Genomic DNA, 15,343 nt, shown 5'->3' on the forward strand with positions numbered 1-15,343 from the left:
GCTCATTAGTGCTCCGTGTTTCGAGATTAGCAGGCTTCAAATTTCTTGAATGAATAGCCCAAATGAATGAACCTGTATTATTATAATAGAAAATTTTAACATGTTATCATTTTGCCGTATTTTACTGTTATGAATTTATTGTACTAGTATTATCACATATTTATAACACATATATGTTACATCTATATATATATATATATATATTAATAGTTTTGCAAAAATTGCGGGATGCTTTCAGCCAATTTGTGAATTCTGTAAATTTATTCTGAAAAGTTCAACCGGAAGTTGTAATTAATCTACTTCCTGTTAGAGGAGCAGCAGAGGGAGAAACCTATGGGACAAACAGACGAGCCCCTCTGTGAATGTAAATACAGCGATGTCGGATTCTCCAGATGCCCGCAGCCTCCTCTCTGCTTCTTCACAGCTCAACCTGATGGAGGTGGACGCGGTGAGACACTTTATACTTATTCTAATGTCATGGAAGACTGGAATGAGAGTTAACTCTGCAGCAGCAGTCTGTTGTTTTGCCGTCGTCGATACACCATGGGGGTCTTAGCGTTACACTTTACACTAGGCTATACTTTCCTCTGTGGTCATAGGAAAAAAACAAAACACGTTTGTGTTAATAACCAACTCAACAGAAGCCCGGGACAGGTCCAGATGAGGCCCAGCTAATGTTACGCATGTTAAATTCTCCTGAAGATGGCCATTGTCAGGAGGAAGGCTGGTTGGAATTTTATAGTGAAAATTTCTGTGCTGTGGTCGTATTATTTAATTGTAGTAATGCCCTAAAGACACCGGCTTCAGCTGAAACCACTAATGTTGCTGTTTTAAGGTTGACTTCTATGACTGTACCAACACATTTATGAACATACTAGTATTTACACTGTCTGAACGTTATCACGTGATTGGGTCTGCAGCTCACACTCTGCGCTGTCAAAACGTAGCCAGACATTATTCAAACAAGACAAGTTGGTAGTAGCTGTGCCTCAGACAGTGAATTAATAACGTGCTCTCTAACAGTATATTATTAGAGTTTTGAAAGTAAAGGAAGGTTTAAATGTGCAAGTTGTCGTCCGTGGTGCATTCAAGCGCGGTTACTTCCCGTTGTGATTCACCTCCTACACGCCCAACCAACAGGAGTAACTGATTCAAACGGATGTTGTATTTAAGACATGTCGAGGATTTTGTATGTTATACATGGTTCATAACATACAATAACTGCAGGTGTATGTACATGTTGTATTATTTATGATTAGCAGTAAGACTTGCACAGTCTGAGTTAAGTCTAAAGGTGCTCACTGACAAGCAGGTTTTCCTAAAAGCCTCTGTGCTCCTTGGTCCATCACCACAGGTGTTTCACTCATGTTACCTGATCTGAGGCAGTATGCACAAATGATCTTACCACTAGGAGTCCTTCTAAATCACGAGTCCCAAGCTAAGAGTTTTCTCTTTAAGGATCATTGCATAAGATTTAGTGATGAGGATTTCACATTGCAACCAGCTGAAAACTTCTCCGGGTTAGAATTCCTTCAGCGTTCACTGTTCAGGGGTTTTTTGTTGTTTTTTTTACTACCAGGAGCTGCGTTGTCCACATAGGTATGTTCCACTTTAAAGCAATTAGGCCAGTTAATTCAAACCAGAATAAAGCAGTTTCACATTACAATTCTCTGACACTGACTGGCATGTTGCAGACAGGCTGCTAGCCCAGCACCCGCTAATGTGTGATTTAAACTGTTAAAGTGTTGTAACTGTTAAATAAAACCATTTCACATGTAAAAAAAATAGTGAATGCAGTTACATGGACATGAATAACCCCATTATGAGACATATTCTGGTTATGTTCATATTTGGGATTTGGAGAAATCGAGTGATTCATATTCCTTGTATATGTCTTTGTTTCTTTCAGAATATTCCAGCTAGCATATTGGGATTTCTCATGAACAGAATATGGTGTTTACATGCTCAAACACATAAATGGGATACTTCAAAAACCCAATCATAAACGGGTTATTCATGTTTTCCTGGAGAAGCTGTTAATTTGATCGAAGTAAACCAAGTTTACAGTCTCAAATTTCCCTCCATTCAGTAACATATATTATAAAAAAATCCAGCAGTCTGTAAGCTCTGACTGCTGACTGTAAAGGAAGGCATATTACCATAATGTGCTTATGTGCTTCAAAGTTTACAATTTTGTTATTTGCTTCATTTTTGCTTTGTAATATATTTATTTAGAACATAGAGCATGTCTTTGAGACAAAAAGCTATGTTCAATGTATTCATCTTCAGCACCATGAAGATCTGTAAAATCTTAATTGTAAAAATGTAAGAGCCATAGCAGGCAGTGATGCAGCTGGTCATGATACTCTCGATGGTGCACCTGTCGAAGTTACGGAGTATTCTGGAGTCCATGTTGAACCTCCTCAGCCTGCAGAGGAAGAAGAGCAGTTTTCTCGCTGTCTTGGTAATCCTGTCTGTGTGGCAAGTCCAGGTCAGGTCCTCGCTGATGTGAACCCAGAGGAACCTGAAGCTGCTGAATTTCTCCACTGTAGTCCCAAAGATAGAGATGGGGGCATGTCTTCCTCCCTGTCTCTTCCTGTAATTCACAGTCAACTCCTTAGTGTTGCTGTGGTTGTGATGGAGGCTGTTGTATGGGCGCCAAGATATCAGAGCTCTGACCCCCTCTCTGTAAGCTGTCTTGTCGCCATCAGGGATCAGGCTGATGATGATTGTGTCATCAGCAAATTTGATGATCCAGTTAAAGCTGTTTGTGGTACAGTTGTGCATGAATGGGGAGTGCAGGAGAGGGTCAGGGTGGAAGATACGGTGCTGCCTATTTGCACAACATGAGCTCTGTCCATCAGGCAGTTCAGGATCCAATCACAGGGGGTGGTCAAGAGCCCTTGTTCTACGAGCTTGTTGAAGAGCTTGAAGGGGACAGTGGTGTTGAATGTTGAACTGTAGCAGACGAATAGCATTCTCACATGTTCCTTTGGTCCAGGAGGGAAAAGGTAGTGTGAAGGACTGGGGTGATGGCAATGGTGATTGATCCTCTTGGCCTGTGCACAAATTGAAATGGGTCCACTTAGTCAGGGAGGAAGGAGGTGATGAAGATTTTACTAACTGCTCAGAGCAGTTCATGATGATGGAGGTGAGTGCTACTGGGCGGTAGTCATTAGGCAGAGGGCTTTGGTGTTTTGGGGACAGGGACAATGGTAGTCTTCTTGTAAAATGTGGGGACTGCAGACTGCAGCAGTGAGAGGTTGAAAATGTCTGTGGAGACATCTGCCAGTGATCTGCACCCATATTGAGAGCTTGGCCATGGATGCCATCAGGTCAAGGCGCCTTGTGTGGATTAATCCTTTTGAAGGATCTGCACAGATCTGCCTTGGATATTACTGGTGGGCCTGGGTCCTGGGCCTCTTGTACTCCCTCAGCCGGGAAGTTGTTTTCAAAGTTTGCATGGAAAGTATTTAGTTCATTTGCAGTGCTGTGTGGCTTGAAGATACTTTCTTGGTTAACGTTAATAGGAACAGTGAAGAGCAGCCACAGTACAACTACCATTGCCATATCCATAGCACTGATGGGTACAATCACAACTGCAGCCACAGCCCTAGCATTAACTACATCCACAGTCACAGCTTCAACCAGCACAGCCAGGTAGAGCAGCTGTGACCGTGTTCACAGCCGATGGCTGTATACTGTAAGAGGTCAGCCCTTTGAAGGAGGTATGAGCAATAAATACATAATACAAAGTGTCTCATCATTGCTTCTCTCTGTAATATCTGCAGTGTGTTTCTCTAAACTCAGTGTATTTTAACTGGACTGAACCAACACACCAACTGGTCCTATGGAAATGGGGTACAGCAACACAGCACTATGTCATGTGCTGTCATGTAAAACCAAATCTGAGTTAACGCAAAAGTTAATGTGACAAAATAAAATCACACTGTGATTTGACTGGGGCTCTGTAGTATTGTTATACTGTTTATGGAATGTTGTGAGTGAGGTACTGTACAATGTGAAAAACACCAACCACCTTAGATATTTTTTAAGGCTGCACCCACCTGAGAATTCTGTCAGTGGCATTGGATTTGGCTGTTCAATATGAATATTCGACTATTCAATCATTTTTGCCACAGAGTTTGAGAGTTTGTACGGGATTTGATGGGATGTTGAGGGTGGCAGTGACCTTCATGCCAACAAGCAAAGTTAGCCCTCCAAGCTAATGTGTGCTAACTACTACTACTAACACTAGATATAAAACAAAACAAAAAAAAAACTTGAAGACTCTGTCCAAATTACTACAGATGGCTGTCGGTCATTGGTGTTTGAACGAGGGTGAATTTTTACATTGGGTAGCAGGTGGCACTTTGCATGGTAGCCTTGGTCATTAGTGTTTGAAAGTGTGTGTGAATGGATGAATGTAACATGAGGTGTGAAAGTGCATTACGTGATTAAAAGACTAGAAAGACGCTATACCAGTGCAAGCCCATTTACCATCCATCCACATACTAAGAGTACTAAGTGTTCCTGGAAGTGTTTTCACTGGGAAGGGAAGTAGATTCTGGCAAGAATTCTTGGTAAATAAACATCCAGGTGCAAAACTTTCCCACATTGAACATGTGTGTTTTGAGTCCTCATTTGTCACAAAAAAATATACATGAACTGGACCTACACTTAAGCCTCTGTTAGGCGAGAATAATAACCTCAGAGCTTTACAGGTCTGCTTAACTCGGGGAAGCTCAGTCTACTTCAGAAAACCAGTGTTTGAATTAGTACTGGAAGTCTTGAGTCAGTGGGGGTTGGATTGCTGGTCACTTAAGTAATGGTTGAATAGTACTGATGAGTGCTTTTTGTTGTTAATTTGGGATAAAACACATGGAGATGACAGACAAAGGAGATTCAAATATACACACAACAAAGAAAACACAACAGAACAAGTACTGCTCTCTCACCCTCTTTGTTTTTGTAAAACTTTTGTTCTCAGATCGATGATAAGGAGTTTGACATTCCCCAAGTGGACACACCTCCCACACTGGAGAGCATCCTTAATGAGGTAACATGTTATTCTCTGACTACTACACTGAGCTATACTGCATCAAGCACTTTTAACAGTATGATGAAACTTTTTGAAAGTAATTTTATCAGCTGCCCTACATCTCTTGTATCTCTCTCTCTGTATACACTCAGAAAAATTAAAGGAACACTTCACAGATCAGATCTTGATAAACGAATTATTCAAGTTGAAAATCTTTACTGATATACATTGTATAATATGTTGGGAACAAAATGACGTAGAAACAGTCAATGGAATCCAAAATCATCAACCCACTGAGGGCTGGATTCGAAATCACTCCGAAAATCAAAGTAAAAAATTTAAATCACAGGCTGATCCAACCTTTGTGAATTTTATAACGGCAACATAATGTGACTCAGTAGTGTGTATGGCCCCCTGCATGCTTGTATGCACTCCAGACAATGTCTGGGCATGCTCCTGATGAGTTGGTGGATGGTGTCCTGGGGGATCTTCTCCCAGGTCTAGATTAGGGCATCAGTGAGCTCCTGGACAGTCTGTGGTGATACTTGGTGGCGTTGGATGCACCGATACATGATGTCCCATAGGGGCTCAGTTGGATTTAGGTCAGGGGAATGAGAGGACCAATCAGTGGCATCAATGCCTCCATCATCCATGAACTGCCTACACACTCTGGCCCCGCCAGGCATTGTCCTGCACCAGGAGGAACCCAGGGCCCACTGCAGTGGCATAAGGTCTGACTATCGCTCTGAGGATTTCATCCTGGTGTCTAACAGCAGTCAGGGTACCTTTGGCTGTGACATGAAGGTTTGTGTGACTTTCCAAGGATATGCCTCCCCAGACCAACACTGACCCATTGCCAAACCGGTCGATGTTACAGGCTGCATAATGTTCACCATGGTGTCTCCAGACTCTTTCACGCCTGTCACATGTGCTCAGTCTGAACCTGCTCTCATCTGTAAAGAGAACCGGGTGCCAGTGACAGACCTTCCAATTCTGGTGTTCTCTGGTAAATGCCAATTGAACTGCATGGTGCTGGGCTGTGAGCACAGGTCCCACTAGAGGACTTCGGGCCCTCATGCCACACTCATGGAGTCTGTTTCTGACAGTTTGGTCAGAAACATGCACACCAGTAGCCTGCTGGAAGGCTCTGGCAGTGTTCCTCCTGTTCCTCCCCATGCAAAAGGGCAGATACTGCTGCCAGGTTGATGCCCTTCTACAGCCCTGTCCAGTTCTCCTTGTGTAACAGCCAGTCTCCTGGTATCTCCTCCATGCTCTTGAGACTGAGCTGGGAGACACCGCAAACCTTTTTGTGACAGCATGTATGGATGTGCCATCCTGGAGGAGCTGGACTACCTGTGCAACCTGATTGGGCTGCAGGTACCACCTCATGCTACCAGTAGTGACAAGGACACTAGCAGAACACAAAACTAGAGAGGAATCAGTCAGGAAGGATAAGGAGAGAGCAACTGTCTGAGGCCACCACATGCAAAACCATTCCCTTTTTGGTTGTCTTGCTTTTGCTTCTCCGTTGCACCTGGAGACACTTTCATTTGCACCAAAACAGGTGAAACTGATTCACAATCATTTGCGGTATAGTGTATAAATATTAAAGGTACATCTGTGTATCTCTCCAGGCACTAAGGCCATAAGTTAAAAAACACGATTTTGATTTCACGTAAATAGACAAATCAATTTCTAAAAGCATGAATGCCTTTTAAATAAGCAGTGTAGCACTTCTAGAGGAATAAAAACAATTTTTATCAAAAGAATAATTTATTTCAGAATGTTATTGATTAGTACTTAAGTGTGCGGTGCGTGTGTAAATCATTGCAGCGGTGGAGGTGGATGAGACTGCAGATAGAGCAAAACTAATACTGCTTTTTGCATGTTTATGCTTGTGTAAGAATTGGCTTTTAATCACAAAGAAAGTCTTCTTTTTTTAGCTTACTGTCTCCATCTCTTTGCTCCGCTGATCGCCGACTCTGTGTTTATGTAGTGTGTGTGTGTGTGTGTGTGTGTGTGTGCGCGCGCATGTGCATGCACATGTGTGTGTGTGTGTATGTATTTGGAGGAGCTCAGCCCTGACACAGAGAGCAGGGGAGTGGCTGCAGTGTGAAAAAAAATTACACCAAAACATTAAAAATAGTGATGTAAGAGGTTCACCATTAATCGGTTAACTGCCGACAATATTTTTCATCGGTTACAAAGTTGGCTCTATAGGTTAATTTTGCTGCTCTTCAGTTTGGTAGTAGCCGACAACAACTGTCAAAAGATACTTCCCACAGGGCTGAAACAGACTGAAGTTGTGTGTGATACTGGGAAGATGATGTTGGCAGCAGATTTAACATCAGTGTTATCCCCCTCCACTATAAATGTAAGAGAGCCGTCTAGCTGAGGTATGTTTGTTTTGTTATCCTTTGGGTGCCATCTATCTGAGGTGTGTTTGTTTTGTTGTCCTGTGTGTTGTCTGCAGCTGGAGGATGAGGAGGAACCATTTGTGTTGGAGGACACCTGCTTGCTAAACACAGACAACATGGATGCTCACTCCTGTGACACCTCCTCTCTGGCCAGCTCTGACAGTGGCGACCCAGCACACCTCAAACGGCATGAACACACACACACACACACGCGCACACACACAGGCCCCAAGATTTGATATTGTCATGACACTTGGATCACGATACAATAATATTGCAATTTTAAACGTTTTGCAATATGCAAGTATTGCTATGATAGATACATACTGCGATATATTACCTTAACTACAAATGATGTCCGTGACGGAAATCTTTAACGACATCTGTTTTGGTGAAGTTCTCAGTCTGTTCATCTTACGTAAATAATTTTCATTGCAGCAAAATTTATCTATTGGACTGAAAAGGTAATTTATTTTAGTATTCTAGAAGGCTACCAAAAGTTTCATTTATATTTGCAATATTAATAATTCATATGTTAAAAAAAATCTATACTTGTCATCTGTGTATAGATACAATATTGCCACACAAAATATTGCAATACTATGCTGTATGGAGTCCCCCCACCCCTAATTATTTGTGCTTTGATTTTGTCCCATTTCAACCTGTTTTAGCAAAACATCCCTGATGGTTTACAAGTGGCCCAAAATGCTGCTAAACTTTTACAAGGTTCTTGCTGTCATTTTTGAGATCTTGAGATTTACTGCAGTCCTATATTAGCAGTAGGTCTCTGAGGACTGATCAGGTTTGTTTGTTGTTCGCTGCTCCAGCCTCAAATCTAAAGAGACTGTGCTTTGAGGTGTTGGCTCTTATGGAGCTCTGTCCCTTTGGACTTTAGATCTGAGGACACCGTGCACAAAACAAGCAGCTTCTAGGGTGCATTTTTTAATCTCTATATTTTTTAATAATTTTTACTTTATGTCTGTAGTCTTGTTAAGAATGTATGTTGTATCTGTAGTCTCTTTTTTATTTTGAGGGACTCTGGAAAAGTGCTGTATAAATAAACTTACATACTCTGCATAACAACAGTCAAAAAATGCATTGTGCTAAATAAGTGAAGCCATTTTAAATTACATAAACACATTAAGTTTTAAAATGTTATATGAAAACTGAATACAATTTAAATGACTATTTAATATGCCTAAATTAAATACACCCCACATGCCATATGCTGTATACATATAGTTTTAATTTGAAATTAAATAGAATAAGTAAGTCTTTTTAATGTTGAAATACTGTAGGCTGAAGTTAGAAATATATTTTATTTAGAACCTTTATGTGTGTGACTCCATACAGATGCTGCTGCAGCAACCAGAGCAGCACAAACATGAACCAATACAGACCATGTACATCCTCACCCTAAAGTAGTTCCACGAAGAAGTGTCCATCCGCCAAACAAACAACACAAACACTCACTACTACTTGCATGCTTTTGATGTACACCTTCTTGTCTTTACATGTCCATGGTAATAAAATGGAAACTGTCTTCTTTGTGTGCGTGTTTGATCTGTGTACATGTCTACTTGTGTTGACGTGCGTCTGTGTGTGGACATGTCCATGTGTGAAGACGGAGAAGGACTGTGGATCTGAATGCAACTGTTCATGGGTCTGTTCTTCGACACAGTCTCCTGAAGGGCATCTCTGCACAGATCGTCTCTGCTGCTGTAAGAAAAACACACACGCCCATGCATGCACTATGGGGGTGGAAAGGTTCACGGAGGACAAGATACATGTACATACGCTTGTGTGATTATTTACTTTAAGTCCCACATGTGTATGTATGAATGAATGAATTTTTATTGTGTCATGCAACAGATATGTTCAGCCTGCATAGACTTACAAGACACCATGAAATTAAAACAGGCCAGGACCTGAGCCCAGAGCGCATATTTTCAGACAACATAAAAAAAAGGAAAAAATGGAGGAAAGCAACTAAAGCATCCTACATATTCAGATCATCACTGAGTAAAACAGTGCTCATGGATCACTCACAAAACGACATAATGTGTATGTATGTTTGTCTGTGTGTAATAAGTACAACTCAGCTATGCAGATGTATTTTGATATGCACTTGTGAATTCTAACACACAAGCATGTGGATGTACATACCTCTGTGTGTGTGTGTCCTATGACTGCACCTGCACATGTGTGTTTGTGTGTGTGCCCGCCTGTGACTGAGACCCGCAGGGCTGCTGGTGATCTTGGCAGACATTACTGTTTCTAAGAGGCTGTGAGCTCATTTTTATAGGTAGCACGGAGGTAGTGGTATCATGTAAAACTGGACAACTTAAGTCAGGGACAATTGTATAAAATGACGGGAGAACAGGGGCCATTTAATAAACAAACGTTAATATGTATCAGTACAGTATATATAACAAATGAACTGCCTGTTTTTGATGTTTGCTGTCCACACTCATTTTTGCCAAATCCAGTTGGTGTAGTGCTGCAGGTGAGGTGTATGCAGGAGCTTTTCCATGACTTGACATTCAGGGCATAGCCAGAACCTCTTTCGAGGGGATCCTCCCTTAGAAGTTTTCTTTTATTGATAAAAAACCTCAAATTTGATGCTTTTTAATGCACTCTGGAACCTTATTTACATTCATAGAACAAAAACATATCCCAGTGTGAATTAATTTGTTGTCATTGTGAATCAGAAAATGGTTGACAGGTGACCTGGCCACCTATCACGGGCTAGATTTGGCCCATGGCCTCAAGTTGAGTATCACAGACCTAATGCATCCATTGGTACTATGTCTATCTCATTCGGAAACGGGCTAAATAACACCCCAGAGTGAAGTTACGTTTAGGCGCAGCCTCTGAGAGGTTTTTTGGCACAAATGTCCACTTGGACTCAACGATAAACTGATTAGTTTTTGGTGATCAAAGGTCAAAGGGCAAGGTCACGGTGACCTTGTCTGTCTTATTCTTGTGAACACGATATCTCAAGAATTTCTGGGAATTTGACACAAAGGTTGATTTGGACTCGAGGATGAATGTATTAGATTAGGTGGTCAAGGGTTAAAGGTCAAGGTCGCTATGACCCTGCATTCATCTCATTCTTGTGAATGCAGTATCTCAAGAACAGCTTGAGGGATTATCTCGAAATTTAGCACAAATGTTGACTCGAACTCAACAATGATCAGATTACATTTTGGTGGTCAAAGGTCATTATCACTGTGACCTTGTCAGTCTCATTTTTGTGAATGAGAGATCTCAAGGACACTGTAAGGAAATATCTTAAGATATCATATGCTAATTATGACAAAACTTAACACAAATGTCTAATAGGATAAAATAATGAAGGGATGACCTTTTATACCCAAAAGGTCACAGGTCAACTTCACAGAAACAGCATAATGTTCTGCACAGAACACTTTTCTGGCCATTATTCAGTGTCATATCTCAGGAACAGAAGGGAAGACATTTGGTCAGATACTTAATTGATGACACTCATCCTAGGTGTCCACCTTGAAACTGTGCTGATTGTATAGATCAGGATGATGTAAGGATGACTACTTTTAAGTTAATTTAAGAAATCAAAAAGATTCACAGGTGTCATGAGTGTTGAGATGTCAAAAAGAAAACCATCGGGTCTGTGCAATGAACATCAGGTCTGTGCAATGACTGTCATGCATCAATGCAATTTCATATATATTTTCATATATATTTTCTTAATTTTATTTTATCTTGTGTTAGTTGTTGTATGAGTGGGGGTGTGTATGGGTGTGTGTGTATGAATTCACATAATGTATGTAAAATCTTAAATGTCACTGTGAGGGCACTTGAAATTTCACTGTATCACTGTATATAGTGACAATAAATGCATCTTATCTTATCTTTTCTAAAACAAATAAAAACAGAGCATTTTGGCTATTATTATCGATGATCACACAATTCATGTATGTCTTTAATTATCTTTCTATTTCTCATCTGACAACAACCCATCATTAATATGAGGGGTGTTAAACTACTAACTGGTTCACTAAAGCTAATGGAAACCTCTGGGTTTGAGTCACTGGATTGAGTTACTTGATGAAAACTGTCAGACAGCAGTGATCTGAGCTCTGTTATAGTCAAAAGTTGATGATCTCTTGATAATTCTGAATGCCTGCTCTGGTTCTTTTGTAGGTTTTGTTGCTTAAAGTGATTTTATTTGCATGATTTATTGTTACTAAACTCTGTTCTTAAACACTAGCTTTAGAATTGTACATTTGTTGCAGTAGACCAATGCATTTATGTATTAAAGCATAATTAAAACTTTTGTATATTTTTTGCTCAGGACAAAGTGGATGCCGGACTGCCAACTGCTATAGTGAGTATTAATTTATTCAACTATGAATTCAGCTGAGCAAAAAGAGATGGTATTAGGTTGAAGGACAATTTGGTAACACACCCTATGACTGTCTATGACGTTCCATGGCTGACTATGTTTGCTTTCATGATGCATTTTTAGTCATTTCATAATTTTAAATGTGGCTATAAACTGGAGACATAGGACATAAAGTTAGAAGTGTTGCTGTTGACATTTTGCCTTTATCAGCACGATAGTAGACAGGCAGACAGGAACCCTAGCCAGAATCGAAGTGCAGGTTTGCACCATAACCATTAGGCCAACGGGGTGAACCACATTCAAGGTTTTTGCATTTATTTGAATTGCTTTGATAATTTGTATCAACTACAAACATTATTGTAGACCAGTTTTAGAAGGTTGTACACAACAATACAACAGAAAATAGAGTTGAGCATATTTTTTGAGTGCAGCCAGAGCATTTACACAGAACTCAATTCTCTAGTGTAAAAATAGTGAGAGAGACGTAGGGGAGAAGCAGGGTGAGAATGTGAGGGTATGTACATTTGCAAGAGGTTTTATAGTTTGGTATAATGCATTGTAATGAGAAAACCTCTACTGAAAAAATGTTCAAACTTTAGGGAAACCACTGTCGTTATAAAGGACAGGTTTGTGTTTGTGGTCCCTGACTATTTCAGTGCTGGTGGAGGCAGATTGTGTGATATTACTTTGTGGTGTTTCCTCCTATTTTGCAGGGGTGGGAATTGCCAGAGGACCCACAGTACGATATTATCACAATATTGCAATATTCAGAGTATTGCGATAAAATATATTGCCATATATTGTGATTTATTACCTTTTATTCCAACTGCAAATTATTTCCCCTAAAGCAAAACTTTGTCAGCATCAGTTTTATCTCATAAGACAAAGTTTTTAGTCTGTTCATCTGACTTTAACCATTTTTATTGTAGCAAAATGTGATGCAAAGCAGACAGACTGACCAACAGTGTCATAAAACCTGTCAGAAATGCTGCATACACCTGACAGACTGTACTGTTGGCAGATTTAACGTCCTCTGTGAGGCCAGATTAAGCGCGTCAGCGAAACACTTCACATGCAGATATCTATCCCGCTTACTAAATGGCGCCACACATGTTAGAAGTGTTGTCTGTTACAACCACAATCCCCCATTCTTGTGCTGCATTTTGCAGGAGGTCTGCAATGTTTGCTCCAGTGTGACTTTAGTGTACTGCTCTAGTTAGCTAACGTGAGATAGCAGTCACCAGTTCTCTGAGATGATGTGCCCTTATAGTCACATATGAATCCACTGACCTTGAAGTCCAGGCAAGTTAATGCCACCCTTCCTGCTGTACTCAAAGAATCCTCAACTTTATGCTTCACTTCTCTGTAGAACTTTGGTACAGCTGTGTTGGTTAAAAAAAACGTAGGGATGGAGTCACATATCTACGGAGTGTTTTAAGCTCATGACAAAAGCCTTCGTTTTCAACAGTCAGTGTCACAGATCTTTGAAGTAGGTGATGGGCAGTGTTATTTTAGTTATCAGTTATCCTCAAATGACACTGCTTGCAAATCACATATGCCATATCCAAGTCATTCTTTCCTTACAAGTTAAAAAATTAAAAATAGTCCAGACGTGTGATTAAAACACCAACGGCCGATTCTTGTTTCTTTCTCCGGTGCCTCCATCTTTATTTCGATGAACTTCTTGCCAAATGCCACTGACCTCACCAGGAAAAAGAACATCAGCGCCAACTAGTGGACCCAAAAAGGAATTGATTTATTATTCCGGTTACAAAAGTTGTATTAAAATTTGCATTTACAAAAATTAATAATGCATATGATAAAAGATTGATACTTGGCATCCGTGTATCGATAAAATATCACCACACAATACTGCAATGCTATGCTGTATTGATTTTTCCCCCCACCCCTATTATTTTGTCTGTGTGTTGTCTTTGCTCAACTTTTACTGACTAAATCTTTTTGTACATTTTTTGTGTTCAGACAGTATCGGGTGTGATTGCTGTAGGAACATCTCATGGTCTGGCTCTGGTCTTCGGTGAGTCTAAACTTAATTCTGCTCCTTATATACACACAGTGGTGTAAATTCTGTTTTCACATTTGAAACGTATTACAATTCAAATATAAAAGAAACAGTGTAGATAAAGCTCAATCGGTATAGTTCCAAGTTATTTCTTATTGAAGTAATACTTCACTACTTTTTTCATCGGGATGTGCTGGTGCCACACATACTGTACAACATAGTGTGATCTCAATTCGTTCAATTCCAGCAGTAGCCTTGTGCTTTACTGTCTGAGATAGGGTCTTCTTTAATACTACCACATGGGAGGTGGTAAAGTCTGTAATGTTCTGATTGTGCACATGGTAGCTTTTATTATGAAAAATTGAAGGGACTACCCACAGTAGGTTTATACACTATATTCAGAATTATTAGTCTTACCTCTGTGGGTGATTCCAGCTTTAAAGCGAAATGAATTGTCCTCTACCAGGATTAAATAGCTTCCATTTCTTTTTGTAGATCCTCATAAACTGTGCGAGACTGGCAGTATTTGACTTTAGAGACGTGTTTCAAAAACACACTTTTGCCTGTTTGCCTTTCACTGTGAAACCTGTTCACAGCACAATTCTGGTGGAACCATGCTTTACTACCAATTAAATCATTAAAATGTGTTTTAATTGTGAGGAAGCAATGGTAAGTATTGTGTTCCTGATGTTGTTACTATTGTTGAGCATGCAGGAAATGTCTTGTTGGTATTAACACTGTGACAAATGGAGGTTGCAAGCTAATATGGTACCTATTTTGAAGCTCTTTATCACACATTAGGTTATTTTATGATAAAGAGTTTAAAAAGACATCATATGTTTAAATGCATGACATCTCCTAAACAATAAGCCTCTTCTATAATATGGTGTACAGAAAACATTACATTCTCTTCAAAAGAATGGTCTATATATGTGTGGGTACAAGTCAAATTCCTTTTGAGACAAAAGTAAGTCATACAGACTGTAGCCTTTACAAACACTCTGCTGCCCCCCAGTGTTGGTCCTTCTCACACACATCTAAACACAGGCTGACTTCATCAATAGTACAAGACACGGGCCTCCGTACAGGTCATGAAATTCCTCTTAGGTCATTTTCATACCTGTAGTTTGTTTGCTTTGGTATAAATCCCGGACCAATTTATTTAATATATAGCCTCGAGTTTGGTTTGTGTTCACACATTTACAAGCAAAATTTGTGATGGGCAAGGAAACTGCTTCTAATTAGTCACAATTTTCATGCAGAAAAACCAGAAAGTAAACAAAGAGAAAAAAATGAGCAGACTCCTGTTCTAGTAATAGAACTTTAAACCCGGAAGCTAGATATGATATGGAGGGAGGGTCGTCCTCCAGGAAATTTTGAGCGTCAGATGCTTAATTCCCAGAATACTGGTGAATTTTTCTGCATCAATTTTTGCCTTTTCTGCATCAAATTATGGTAGAAATGTCTTTAATTTT

The 15,343-nt window shown here is 40.0% G+C and overlaps 1 protein-coding gene across 1 annotated transcript in view; it reads left to right on the forward strand.

Annotated features, from left to right (window-relative positions):
• The first annotated feature begins 299 nt into the window (after positions 1-299).
• Positions 300-15,343, forward strand: part of vps8 (VPS8 subunit of CORVET complex) — a 58,213-nt gene continuing 43,169 nt past the window's right edge. Inside the window, exons 1-6 of the mRNA XM_050070919.1 lie at positions 300-448; positions 4,991-5,059; positions 7,515-7,645; positions 9,083-9,179; positions 11,795-11,827; positions 13,829-13,883. Of these exons, the coding sequence (XP_049926876.1) occupies positions 377-448; positions 4,991-5,059; positions 7,515-7,645; positions 9,083-9,179; positions 11,795-11,827; positions 13,829-13,883 (457 nt within the window). The 5' untranslated portion in view covers positions 300-376. The remainder of the gene's footprint in view (positions 449-4,990; positions 5,060-7,514; positions 7,646-9,082; positions 9,180-11,794; positions 11,828-13,828; positions 13,884-15,343) is intronic.

This window comes from Epinephelus moara, chromosome 19 (assembly GCF_006386435.1).
Source record: "Epinephelus moara isolate mb chromosome 19, YSFRI_EMoa_1.0, whole genome shotgun sequence".
Classification (NCBI taxonomy): Eukaryota; Metazoa; Chordata; class Actinopteri; order Perciformes; family Serranidae; genus Epinephelus; species Epinephelus moara.